Source organism: Artibeus jamaicensis, unplaced genomic scaffold (genome assembly GCF_021234435.1).
Source record: "Artibeus jamaicensis isolate MK-2021 breed Jamaican fruit bat unplaced genomic scaffold, CSHL_Jam_final contig_3214, whole genome shotgun sequence".
In the NCBI taxonomy this organism is placed as follows: Eukaryota; Metazoa; Chordata; class Mammalia; order Chiroptera; family Phyllostomidae; genus Artibeus; species Artibeus jamaicensis.
The window spans coordinates 332,286-346,029 of record NW_026521760.1 but is presented as its reverse complement, the minus strand read 5'-3'; the positions used below and the strand labels follow the sequence as shown (position 1 = coordinate 346,029).

Below are 13,744 nucleotides of genomic sequence, written 5' to 3'. Positions count from 1 at the left end.
GGAGTAGAGTTTAATTGGAGGGTTCTTTTGCACTGATGACATCTGTCAAGCAACCAGACACGTGGGTTTTGCTAAATTCTTTTATTTTGTTTAAATTTTCACTTCAATTTTAATTCTTGAAGAACAGCCTCGACAACATATATCGCACTCATTATAAGAAGCAAAGGGTTATATCAAAAATTATTAGTATAGAATCACAGGAAATCTGGTTTGGAACCAGAAAAAAATACAAAACAGATATAGATACATAGACACAGGACAATTTTTATAATTATTTGGAAAATGTTATTTTCCCCTAATTCTTGTTTCCTTTTTTTTATGTGCATACGATGTTTAAATTTTACAAAAAAATGAAAATAAAGACTAGTATCTTACAAAATGAATAACAATGGTTGGGGGTGCGTGTGTTTCTACATAGGATTCAGTCCACTTCCATGTGTGTTGTTTTCTGTACAGAATATATCCACATCCGTCCACAATAAATCCTGGAAGATCCATTAGTTTCCTCTTGTTTCATTAAAATTCTCATGGTCCTCTCTTCCAAAGATTGTTTTCTTTTTCTCACCAGACACAAGGTCCTTTTTCTTTCCTTTCCAATGTGTTCACAGATCTGATCCTAAAAGAGTCTCTTTTTCTCTTGGATTGCAGCTCGGGTTGCATTTCTGCAGGGTGGGCTGCTCTTGCCTTCCTGGCCCTCCTCCCCCCTGCCCAGCCTGCCCAGCACACTGCACTCTGCATCAGCCGCCCCGAGTCCCCCAGGCTTTGGAGTCCATGGCCCCTGCCGGTCCTCTGAGTCTCTAGGGAGGTGGGGGGCAGGTGGGAAGTGCCCAAGGTCTAGGAACACTGGATGGACATGTAAGGCCAGTTGAAGCTGCTCCCAGACAGTAACATATCACGGATGAGAGTTTCGATGGGGGTTTTACCTACCAAACGAACGAAGAACAGCTGCTCAATGACTGAGGAGGACACGGTACGCAGCGAGGGCAGCCTCAGTAGCAGTTTGCCGAAGCGGCTAGGCTGGTTAGGGTACTGGCTCCTCACGTACTCCTCCAGCGCACACTGGGACTTTTCCTGCAGGCTCTCGATGTGGGCAGCATCCGACAGGCCACAGGCATCTGCCCGAGCAGCCACAGGAAGGAGAGATAAGGGAAGGAGGCACAATGGTTAGGTCAGCGAACAGCAACAGCACAAGCCATTAAAAATTCTTCTTTTTTTTTTTTTTGAGGAGAAAAGGAGAAAAAAAGAAATAGAAGAAAAAAAGAAAAGAAATCCACCCCTCCATGCATCCCATTCCTCTACCAGCTCCCAATACAAATAAAATAAATCAAACCCCCACCAATACAAATAAAATAAATCAAACCCCCACCAAACCTAGGGGAACTGGAGAGAGAAGCACACACATGCAGAGGTAGCAACCTCTCTCGTCCCTTTGTTTTTTTCTTTCACCTTTGCATTAAATAATGTACGATGCTGAAGCCATGTTTGCTGTACCCAGCAACCTGTCCACTGCCTGCAGGGGAGCATCCTTCCACTGTGCTCATTAAAGGGAGGACTTTTACCCCCTTCCCCCCTGATTTCGAGGTGTTTGGAAGCCCTGAAGAAATATGCAGCCTGAAGGCAGTTCTTAAAGGCTTCCTGGAATCCCCCTCTCAAACCCAAATGCTCCCAACCAGAAACCTCAAGGAGAACCTAGATTGTGTGGTGAACAAATACGTAAGAGTGGGTAAGGAATCATGGGCTGGCAGTGCCTGGAATCAGATCAAGCCCATGCTTTGCGTTAGCAATATAGAATTTGAGATCCGATATCCATGCAAACAAGAATTCTGCAGCAAATCCTTGGTGAGGGTGTACACTTCTATCTGTGCCTTAGATCAACTAATTGAAAATTGGTCACATCTCTGTAAGCTGTATAATAATCAGGAAGAATATGGCTCAGTTACTCCAGGCTGCAGAAAGGAGACATCTTCAGTGATCAGACACAAAGCTGGGCTACAGGCGGCTGCTGCTGCTGCTTCAAAATTGGGAGGTCAGGAAGGGGGGTTTGGGGAAATAAACTTTCTTTAGAGGACCAAGGGGGGGGGAGGCACTGACACACAATGACAGCATCTCAAAACCTGTGTGTTTATCTCATATCAACCAAGTCTGCTCTTGGTCTCCTAAAAATATTCAAGACAGCAGTTTATACTATATCAACTAACTAGAGGCAAGCAAATGGAAGGAACCATGGAATCAGATGAATGAAGTGAAGGCTTCCTTTCTTAGTTCAAATACTTATGCTGTATCTTATATTAACAATAAACATTTAAAAATCAGGAAGATCACAGAGGAGCCCTTAGCCACTCGGGAGATTGACTGGAGATCAAAGGTAGAGCTTGCTAACATATAGATCTGGGAAGAAATTCACGCACAACAATGACCGCAAAAGGATATTATATAATTGTGAATGGACAAGTGTGACCCTAAGAAGATGTAGCAAATGATTCAAAGTGAAACCTTCGTCTGCTGAGTTTCTGAGCTTTATGTCTTTGTATTTCAAGAACTGGAATTTACAAAGCATTCTAACACCTTCATCTACAAGATTATGGCCTTAAGCAAAAACACAAATAAAACTAGTGATAATTCAAGAACTTCTGAGGCAAGTCTCCTTTGACCCCAGATCCAAACTGGGTTCCTTTCAGATGTCTAATCACTCTAACCAGCTGCTTTGGGTGCATCCACACTGGCCTGAAGTAGGAAGTCAGTGAGGTTTTATGGCTAGCAGGGTGAGGGCAGGAGCACTTTGGGGCTTTGCTCCTTAGAGAGAGGGGACCCTGAAGTCTGCCCTTGGTCCTGCTTGCTAACCTGGTTCTGCTGAATGGCCACCACGCAGACTCATATTTACATATATCTTGCTTTACATGCATTTTCTGCCCATTATGCAACAGGATCTCTTTCAGCTTTACACAATGCAAAATGAAAAGGAACCACTGACTGATACCCCAGCAGATTTTTTGAGGACCCATATGGCATTCCCTCAGGTCTGTAAAATATTTATCTGATATTTACAGTTAGGGCCCACAGACAGTAAGGTCACTATTCTTCTCCCAGCTAGGCCACTCCAAAGGAGAGAAGCCCAGTGAAGGCATGCTTGGGCCCTGTGCTGGCTGCTTTGACACCTTCCCTCCTTTAAAGGCAGAATGCGTGTAGCTGGTCCTGCCTGCCAGGAGCTAGCCGGCAAGCCCTATGGCCTCCTTCCAGCAGGACCCCTGGTTTGGTCCTGGTTTCCCAGTGTAGAGTTATTCCTGCAGTGGACATTCCTACAGCAGGATTCCCTCAACTGTGGACAGACAGCATGAGCTCTCCATGGATTGAGTGTTTGTGGTAGCAAAGCTAGGTGAGCAGGGGGTGTAATGTAGTCCATATTTATATGCCATGAGTTATATATACTCCAGATAAGCAAAGGAGGCAGAATGTGCAAAATCTATGTCTCACTTTTTATATGGTAGTGTCAATGTGGGAAACTTCAATATTTCTTCTACAGTATATGGAAAAGAAATTATGTAAATAAATAACCATTACTGTTCAGGCCCTCCTGGCTTAGCCTTTGTAGTGTGGAGAATGTATTTCATGTTGTGCATTCAGAAGAGTTTAGTGTTCAGGAAATATAGATGTAATCAGCTGCCATAACTAGAAATCAAAGTTATTATTGTACTGAAAATGGATTTATTGTATTTATGTTAACTAGATGGCTCTTTTTCAGGGAAGGTCTCATTTATTTGAAGGAATATTTAGGTATATGAATTAATACAGTTTTTTTAAAAAGTAAGTTCAGGTCATGACCTAGTCCTTGGATGCTGTCCAGAATATTAAGGATTAAGCATACCATCCGGAGGCCAAATGTGAAAACCACCGCAGGGAACCCCTGTGCCAGCTTCAAATACTTAACCGGAGCAAACCTCATTGGACAATATGTCTAAAACTGTCTTTTCCATCATTCAAAGTTTTCTCAAAAGTTGGATGACTTTGAGAAGGCTTCCCATGAATTCCCTTCTGGTTAGCAATCAAAACAAGTTTAGTCAAAAGTGGCAATGTGTTGTATGAAAGGGGGGGGGGTGAATTACTACTGACAGCTCTATTTCCATTTTCAGATATTCTGCTTGCAATTTTCCAACAAAATAATGTTATTGTTCATTTCTCGGCCTCCCTTGCACCTTGAAGACTTGGTTTAAGAAACTTCTTTGAGGAAACTTTTTTAAAAGAAACATTTTTCACAGGAATGTTTTAGGAAGAAAAGTTGAAAGAAAAGCTAAATAATTCCACAGTCTTCTCTGCAGCCTGCAAAGTCCTTGCCTCTCTCTGGGAAAGGGCAGGAGATCAAAAAAGTCAAAGGGGTTCAAAGAACCTTAGGAGGACAAGGAAAAGGGATGGAGACCTTTTTTGAGAAGACCTCTGTGCAGCTCCAAGTCACATTTCTGCTTCAAGACACCTCACTGGAGGAGATTTTAAAACCCCAGCTTCCCTGACACTGGCTTGCTTCCTGATTAATTTGGCTAAAGAGCTGGGTAGTGGAGAGCCAGCCAGGCCCCAGGCCTGCCAGAGCTAAAGCAGCCCGGTCATTGCTTCCCAGGCTCTTTGTCACTTTTGAAAAACACGTTTCTATCAAGAAGACTTATTAAGATAAAATGCATTCAAACACCGAGGAGCCTATTCAATAAGTCTTCCATTTGTTTTAAGGTTCTCAGTTTATCCTCTTGCAAAGAATAACTCCCTCTCCCACTAGCAGACCTGCATTTGCACTGCAAGTAAAAGGGGGGCAGTCCAAGTCCATGGCTCTGGCCACCCTGCATACAAATGAGATGCTCTTGTCTAAATAAATTATCTGCTGTTCAGATCGATATTAATACTACATTTGCTACATTACAATATTGTGCAAATTTAAGAGTCATTTTAATACAATGTAAATACGATTCTTCACGCATGAAAGCCAAGAAATATTGATAGATTATACCAAGGCCTTGGGAAAAGGGGTTTGCCATCTCTGCCCAAGAATGGTTTTAATTTGGCCTTTGGGTGTCTTGGCTCTAGGATAGATTTATTAGGGTAGTTTATTTGTTCTCTGAATGGAGGAATTAAAAACAATAGTGCCAATAATGGAGGCAAAACTGCAGCTATCCTTAATCACAGTGGGCAAGGCCGAGACCCAGTCTGAGCAGCTCTGTTCCCCACCAGCGTCCCTTCTGGCTTTGTTTATATTTCTCCCCATTACCTGCTGTCCGGGGTGTTTATATGTTTCCCTCTTGCAGGTTACAATAATAAAAAAGGCGGGCAGTGTTTTCAGAGGCTCAGACCAGAGCCTTCAAAGGCTACGTTAATGCACTTTCCTGGGAGTTAATTTGAACCATCTATCATAAGAGAAATTGTTAACATGCATGTTACCACAGCCTACATTTAATTTGATATTTTTGAGGCACTCTGTTAAATTTCCGATGTTGGAGTGTTTTGCATGGCGATGAGATTTATCTCCGGGGCGGGAATCCTCCCATACTTTCGAGTTCTACAGTATTGCTTTTGTTTTTATCTTTCTTGTTTAGATCGAATCCGTTTTTTACGACCCTCAATAACCTCAGCAACTGCAAACATGAATGGTTTCCGATAAGGGAAAATCAGGGGCAGCAATAAAGCAGGATTATTTATGATTTATTTGAACGTATTCTCTTTCCACCTCTGTGTGTGTGCGCGCGTGTGTGTGCGTGTGTGTGTCTAGGTCGGGAAACTCATCCAGGGAGCTTGCCACACAGAGGAAAAAGCCGCATTCCCACGTTCTTTTCCTTCCTTCTCCTCCTTCAGAAACGCTGAGTTCTGGCGCGCGCGCACACACACACGCAAGCACACCGCACACACGCGCAGCCAGACGGGTCCACAGCACCACCTCCCCCCAGCACACTCGCACCCGCTGCCGCTGCGGCCCCGCGCAGGGGACCAGGCCGCTAGGCTCTGCCGCCCGCCCTCTGCCCGCACCCGCGCCGCCTCCTCTCCCGCACCGCCGCGCTGGCAAGATGGCAGCGGCGCCGCCTGCCGAGTCCTGGAACAGGGGCCGCAAGACCCGGCCAGGCCCAAGGTCAGGCGAGGGCCTGGCGGGCGTGGCGGAGGTCCAGGAGGCCCGGCCGGGCGGAGTGGAGCCTACCGTGGCTCCTGGCGCGGCCTGCCATCCCAGCGACCGCAGCCTCACCTGACGTGAACAGCACGATGGCTTTGAGGCAGCTGTACTCGGCCGAGTCGACGTGCAGCGCCTTGAGCTTCTCCACCTGCTCCTGGAAGATGCGGATGTGGTCCATGAAGGCCACGACACGGTCGGCGGACATGGGCGAGGCGTGCAGGCCGGCGGCGGCCAGCAGCGGCGCCACGTGCAGCGGCATGGAGCACTGGGCTGCGTTGAGAACGAACAGCTCGCTCCAGGTGAGGCGCAGAAGGGACACCTGGTCGGTGATCTGCAGATCCGGGAAGAATGGGATGTTGCGGGCCCACTCGACGGCGCTGAAGAGCAGGCGCGCGGCCAGCTCGCAGATGTTCTCGATGCCCATGATGTTGTTGGGCTGCATGCATTGGCTGCCGTAGCGCGACGTTGGGTAGGGCTCCGCGCGCAGCAGCAGAGAGATGTAGCCAGATAGGTAACAGTGACCGTTGAGGGGGTCCCCGTTGGTGAGTGCGTACTGGCCTGGGTTGGGCTGGGTTGGAGGCATTCTTCCTCGCTGAACCGCTGACAAAAAGAAAGAGAAAAGAGGCAATGTGCATCCAGGAGGTTTGCGAACATCGCCGAGCCGCAGAGCACCCGACACAATGAGGAGGCTTTTCCCGTAGCCACATGCGCCCCGCACATTTTCTCTCACGCTCGGTCTCAGTCAGGACCAGGAAAATATCTGGGATGAGGCCCTCCAGCTCCGCAGGTCGAAATGTCCAGCCATCGCCTGCGCACCTGGCCACCCCAGTCCTGCCAGAACTAGGCCTGACTTCAGGGCCCCCAGCCCCGCCTGGCCAAGAAAGTACCACCCAACCCCTCCACCACCAAGGAGTAACATGCAGAGTAAGGAAATCCCTCTCATTCCTCCAGGGGGAAACAAATCAGGGTAGAAAATAAATAGGAGAAGCCAGAGAACGGTTGTTGTTCTAGGCAAATGCCTAGCTGTCTCTTCATTTGCAAGCAAGCAGCGTTTTGCTCAAAATGTTTCCATATTCTCTAAAAATGCCATAGAATTATCCTTAAAATAGATACAAGTTACATACTCTACAAATCACTTACAACTTCTCAATAGAAAACAAGTATCCTGCACCCTTCCCTTGTCTCCTCCTCCCCATCTCCCCACACAAAGTTCTCGCTGTTAAAAGCAACAGAAAATTTAAAAATATCAAGAAAAAGTTGAACTTACAGTAGCCAAACATTATTGAAAAAAGTGGGAAATATAATTAATGTCTGTCCTGTGTGGTGCCACTGCAACCTGCAGCCAGCTTTTGCCCAGTGAATGCACGAGCTTGCAACTGCAAAAACACTGGATTCATTAACCATCTGAATGCAAAACGTAAGCATGCTTTGAGTTCTTAAAGCTGACCAAAGTTTTTTTTTTAATGTGTATGTTTTACTTCAACAGTGCCAGCGTTTTAAATTGCCATGTAAACAAAGACAACTTTAGAAAAAGTTAGGGCTACCGAACTCTTTCCCCCAACAAATTAATATAGATATGTCCATGTACACGTAGCTGTCTTGTTGCAGGTTATGCACCGTTTACTTAAGTTTGCTTTGATTCTATTTTTAATGTAAGCTCCAATGCAATTCAAACTCTTGAAACATAATGGCTAGGATACTTTTTTTCCTAATTATAGTTTTGAACTTGGCAGTTATTTTTCAATTAAATGAGAGCACAACTCAAAGTTCCTTTTTTTTTCCAGATGCCTACAAAATCTCCCTGGAGCTAGAAATGAAGCCGTCATATTTGCCTGCTCTTTCAGATCTGAAGGAATTCAATTTCTTTTCCTGTGGCATATAAAGTATAATTTTAAAGTCAATTACAAGAAGGAGTAATCTGCATTCTGCAAAATTGACTGGTTTGCTAATTTGACTATAAGACATCTTTAATGATTGTCAGGAGATAAACTTTAACTGTAAACGGCTAAATATATTTATAAGAAAAGTGCTGCATCTCTTGCCACATGAACATGAAGCATATCTAAATACAACATCAAAAGTTATGTTAAAAGAAACCAAAGCCATACAACACAGGGATTAAATGATGTGGAAGCTCATGCCAGCTGCAGTCTATGCATTATAGCCAAATCAGAAGGATCGGTAAATGCCGTTGTAAATTGTAATTTGTATGCAGTATTTAAGCAGAGGGTGGAGTTTGATGAAGAAATAAAACAAGTATCATGCTTTTAAAAAAATGACACAACTATGAAAGCACGGTTCAGCCACAAACTTTCCTTTCAAAGTAGAGGGGTGAAAACAAGGCCACAGCTCTGGAGGAGGCGGCCACAGCTCGGTGAAGAGAAGAGGGAACCAGTGAACAGGCCAGAAGCCCCCCTTCTCCCCTAATTAGACCTACAAGTGCAATAAATCTCACTCCTCTTTTTCCATGCTAAGCTTCCAAAAGGATGATGCAGCAATGAATCTACTCAGGGTACTCCAGTCTCCAGCCCTCCCCCATGTTAAATAAAGGGAAGAAAGAGATGGAGGGGAAAGTGGGATGCAAAAACACAGAAACAAGTTTTCTGCGGGAAGTAAGCACTCCTCCCCAAGTTCATGCCAGCACAGCCCCAAGCATCCTCACGCACACGCGGGAAATAGATACACATCGAGCACGTCCAAGACGGAGGAAGGAAAGGGATTTTAAGCCACAGCTCACGATCTCAGGGACACAATCCAGAGCAGGCAGCGAGAGGGGTGGAGGAGCCACGGAGAGGAGCGCAGGCCGGGAGGGGGAGGCAGCGGCAACGAGCGGGGGGGGGGGGGGGAGACGCCGGGGGGAGGAAGGCAGCAGGGACAAGGGAAGCTGGGACGGGTCGAGACTGCAGAAGCCCCAGCCCCATACAGCAGCCACCCCCGTGAGAGAAAAAGAAAGAGGGCCGGGAAGGCAGGCGAAGCTCAGGGAGAGAAGCAGAGAAGAAATATTCACCTTCCCGCCTCATGCCCACTTTGAGGCACTTCTTGAGGCGGCAGTATTGGCACTGGTTGCGGTGGTGCTGGTCGATGGGACAGTTCCTGTTGGCACGGCATGTGTAAGTTAAGTTCCTGCGGACGCTCCTCTTGAAGAAACTTTTGCAGCCCTCGCAGGTGAATTGGCCGTAGTGCTTGCCGCTTGACTTGTCCCCGCACACCACGCACTCGATGTGCTGCTGGCTCTGGCCCGAGCCAGGCGGGCCCTGGCCCTTGTCCCCTGCCGTGCCGGGGGTGGCGGGCGCGCCGGGCTGGCCCGGGGTCTGCGGAGTGTGCGGTGCGCCCGAGCCTGCCTGCTGCTGCTGTTCGCCCGCGCCGCCGCCGCCTCGGGCTGCCTGCGCTGCGGGGTTGGGGCCGCCGGGGTTGCCCCCGGCCACGTCGTCCTGCGGATCTCGCCAGCTGCTAACTACCATTGCCATATCTTTGGGCCCGGGGAGCGCTGGGGGGAGCCGAGCTGCTCGCCGAGGGCCGCGGGGCGCGCGGGCGCGCTGGGAGGGGAAGGGGAAGGGGAAGGGGGGAGGGGGAGGGGGCGGGGGGCCCACTGGGCGCCCCGGGGTCGCGGAAGCCGAGCCCGAGCCGGGCACCGGCCGCTGCCTCCGCCGCCGCCGCCGCTGCCGCCTCTACTGCCTCGGCCGCCCCGCTGCTGCTGCGCGCCCGCCCGCCCTGCTGGCGTTTTGTTGTGGTTCCTGCTGTTTTCTTTCTCTCTTTTTGCAGCCCCCCCAGGCTCTCAGACTCCCCCCCCGCAACACCCCTGCTCCCCTCGCCCGCTCCCCCCCGCTCTCCGATCCTGGGGGGGCCACGCTCTCCTTCCCCCCCTCCCCACCCCCCCAGAGAGCAAGCTCCCTTCTCTCGCTTTTTTCTTCTTCCCCAAGTTGCAAAATCAGAAATGGCACAGGCGGCAGCCGGGAGCGGCGCGGGGCGCAGCGCCGGGGGCGGCGGGCATGGGCCACGGCGCGCGCACACACTCGCCCTCCGCCTCGCCCGCACCCCCGCGCACACACACACTCGCACACACACTCGCTCACCCGCGCCAGGCGCCCGCCCGCCCGTCGGCCGCTCCGGCTACGCGCTGAGCGCGGGCTGAGCCGACATAGAAGACCGCGAGGGCGACGGCGGTGGAGAAGGAGGTCGCGACTGCAGGCGCCGCTGGAGCCGCCGCCTCAGCTGCAGCGGCGAGTGCCGCTGGAGGAGCTGGGGCCCGGGCCGGAGTCGGAGCTGGAGTCGGGCCGCAGCCGGAGCGTGAGCCCAGGTCCCGGCGGCCCGCGCAGCCGCCGCTGTCCCGGCGGGAGCCCTCGCTGGGCTTGGGATTGAGGGGAGTGCGGTGAGCCGAGTGGGGCGCGGGGCAAGGCTGCTGGCGGAGATCAGGGTGCACTGGTGTCTGGGGGCCAGGTCCAGGGCCGGACGCAGCCAGCCATTCAGGAAGGCAGCGCTGGAGAGCGGGAGGCAGCCGGCGAGGAGGATCACACACTTTGCTCTTTTTGTTGTGCCGGTGGCGCCGGGCTCTCGCTGCCTTCTTCTTTCGGGAGGTGACGGAAGGAGAGAAAAACACGAGAGATTCACGCCGACGACGAATTCAGAGCAAAACAGAAAAAATAAAAATCAGAAGAAAAAGAATTGCAAAAAAAAAAAAAAAAGCGAGAGAGACATCCAAAGTAGGTCGAATAAATAATCCTCTTCTTTTCCTTTTTCTTGCTCCTTCTTCTGCTTCTTCTGCTATAACACACAGAGCTAGTTAAAAAAACCCTGGAGATCGCCCAAAAATGTTCTTTTTTTAGTATTTTAAATAAGTGCTCTTCAGCCGGGAACCAGCACCCTCCCTCAAAAAAAAATCATATATGTATAAAATAACGATAAGAAGAATATGAAGGGGGTGCCTCCTCCTCCTCCTTTTTTTTTTTTTTAAGTTTAGCCTTCTCTCTTTTGCAGGAATGGAGTAAAAGAGACAAGGAGGAGGGAGAAAAAGGAGAGATAGAGGAAGAATATGGGGAAAACAAGTATTAGAATACGTAGAGAAAAGAGAAAAGGCAGAGAAAGACTGAGGGACAGAAGAGAGATTGAAAGAGAGAGAGAGAGAGAGAGGTAGAGGAGCTGGAGAGAGGAGAGAGAGAGGGAGAGAGACAGAGAGAGAGAGAGAGGGAGAGAGAGAGAGAGACCCCAAAATTGAATGCGTTTAAACGGGAGAACTCGCAGAGCAATGTTTCCGAAAGGGGGATCTGCGCGAATGTCTGTATATAGTGAACTTTGACACTACTATTGAAACTGACACGTTTCTATGGAGATCGCTGCCTTATATGGAGCTTGTGTCAAGGAGCCAGGAGAAGGGCTGCTGGCAACTGATAATCAAAGGCGACTGACTGGTCAGAGCCCTGAATGGGAGGCGGGGGGGCGGGGGGCGTAGAGAAAATGGGAGGCTAAGGTTAGCCATGCCTCCTGCACGCCATTGGTTGGAGAGCCCTTCCCCCCTCCTCTTTTTCTTTCTTTCTTCCTCCACCTCCCTCTTAGCTACCTACTGACAGGGATAGCTAGGGGAGGAGGAGAGAAAGTGAGGGAGGGGGGTGTGCTTCTGACAGGCGCAATTTACATTGAGATCGCCCTGCGCTGCTATTTACTCTGAGACCTGATTAGTATGGGTTGTCTGTGGTTTCTCTCCCCGCCCCCCCACCCCCCCACCCCACAGGGCTAAGGGATGGTGAGAGGGAGAATACTTGCAATGTGCAAATTAGAAGAAAATTATGTTGATTTCTTCTAAAAAGTTTTTAAAATTAGGTTTCATGAGCATGAAGAGAGTGTCATTGAAAATGTTAGGAAATTTTTAATGGGAATTTAACTCTCACCATTTTAATGATTCGTGAAATACATTGGGTTTGAATTGCTTTCTTCTTTGACATATAAGCATAATCCAACTGTGGACTGTGTTTATTTTATATCTCTTAAAGAAACAAGATAGATAGGAATCTCTGTCTTTTGGTCCTAAATATGTCTTGATTTTAAAGGTTTAATTATGATAAAACACTCCTGGTATTTACAACTATTATCATGAAATCAATCCGAATTCAACGGTTCTTATTGATCCCAGCGATCATTTAAAAAATAAACTTTCCAATAAATTTGATTTTTCCCTCTTTTTTCTTTCCTCTATGGTATCCTCAGGCCGTTCCAAACTCAAACAACACTTCAATAATTATTAAGAAAACAGTGGTAATTCCTCATAGTGGTGGGGTGGTTAGTGCGGCCAAGTCAGAGTCCCAGAAGAGGAAAGGGGCAAGCGAATGAGAAAGGGAGAAGATGGGGAGAACTGGGGGGAGAGGAGGAGGGAGGAATGGAGGAGAGGGCAGAGAGAGAAGGGGGGAGAGGAGGATAGCTGGAAGGGGAAGGGGGAGAGAGAGAGAGAGAGACAGAGAGAGAGAGGGAGAGGGAGAGGGAGAGGGGGAGAGAGAGAGAGAGAGACACACACACAGAGACAGAGAGATTCCCGAAGGCGATTGGTCGCGGGAGGAGGGGCAAGCTGGAGGAGCGGGTCGGCCGCGGGGCTTGCAGAAATCGCTGGCTCGGGCTGCCACCTAGCGGACGGGAGCCGCGCCCGTGAGGCACACAGCCGGGTCCTTCCTCCCCTCTCTGCAGGCAGTCTGTGCCTCCTTTTCTCCAAATGAAGACGGCACTTTGAAAATTCTTTCAATGGATTTTTTTTTTACTTGAAAGATCGTACTGGGGGAAAAATGATACTTCTATTAGCTACATATTCTCCAATCGCACACTCGCACCCCCCTCGTTTTGGGATCGCTCCCCTAGGCAGGCTGAGGCTGGCGCGGAGCGGCGCGGAGCGGCGCGGAGTGACAAAGCCGACGCTGCCACCGCCGCCGGGGGTGGGAGCAACACTCGCTGGCCCGCCCGCCCCTCTACTCGAGAGAGCGTTAAAGTTTGTCTCAGCTCCAGCATCCCAAGCCTCAACACGCCCTCAGATAAAGGTGGGATTAAATGGCCACGCTGTATTGACAGAGGTAGGGTTTGTTTTTCAATACTCGTTCTCACTTTAAATTTCACCAGGCAGGGGTTTGGGAAGCGCTGCGCTTTTGGGATGCGTTTTGCGCTTTCCTGTCTCTCCAGCCTGTAAGTCGGGAGTTGGCGATCGGTTAGTGAGGAGGGTGATTTTAAAGAGCAGAATAAAGGTTTTTCCGTGCCTGCCCCACAGCCCCTCCAGCTCGAATAATGGAGAGACAGTCAATGCACTCTGCCAGCGGAGGCCCATTGTACGCAGCCGATAGAGAGGAGGCGACTGGGGCCAGAAGGGGCTCCTTGCTCTCGTCCCTCTCCCTAAATAAATGCGCCCACATCTCCTGGTCAGTTAAAAGGTAAAACGAACACGACAAAAAAAAGAAAAGAAAAGAAAGAGCACCAGCTTTCTAGATATTCATTCTAAATTTTACTCCCCACACAGTACAGAGACAAGCAGTCGAGGGCAGGCAGAGGGAGCAGGCAGAGAGGGAGACAGATGGAAAGAGGACAAGGAGAGAGACGGAGCGAGCGGAAGAAGAGGAGAGGGAGAGCGCCAGGGAACCGAAG

The 13,744-nt window shown here is 49.3% G+C and overlaps 1 protein-coding gene across 1 annotated transcript; it reads right to left on the bottom strand.

The window, feature by feature from the left end:
• Positions 1-80: 80 nt before the first annotated feature.
• On the bottom strand, positions 81-9,906 carry NR2F1 (nuclear receptor subfamily 2 group F member 1). The gene is made up of 3 exons (XM_037164140.2): positions 9,144-9,906; positions 6,209-6,736; positions 81-1,115 (listed from the first exon to the last, which is right to left on the bottom strand). Exons 1-3 carry the CDS (start codon positions 9,601-9,603, stop codon positions 835-837), a joined length of 1,269 nt encoding a protein of 422 aa, XP_037020035.1. The 5' UTR covers positions 9,604-9,906; the 3' UTR covers positions 81-834.
• Positions 9,907-13,744: the final 3,838 nt, after the last annotated feature.

Coding starts and splice junctions, on each gene's coding strand:
- NR2F1 (XM_037164140.2), bottom strand. CDS start 9,603: ATGGCAATGGTAGTTAGCAGCTGGCGAGATCCGCAGGACGACGTGGCC. Junction 6,737..9,143: donor AGTGGGCATGAGGCGGGAAG/GTGAATATTTCT, acceptor TCTTTTTGTCAG/CGGTTCAGCGAGGAAGAATG. Junction 1,116..6,208: donor CATCGTGCTGTTCACGTCAG/GTGAGGCTGCGG, acceptor CTGCTCGGGCAG/ATGCCTGTGGCCTGTCGGAT.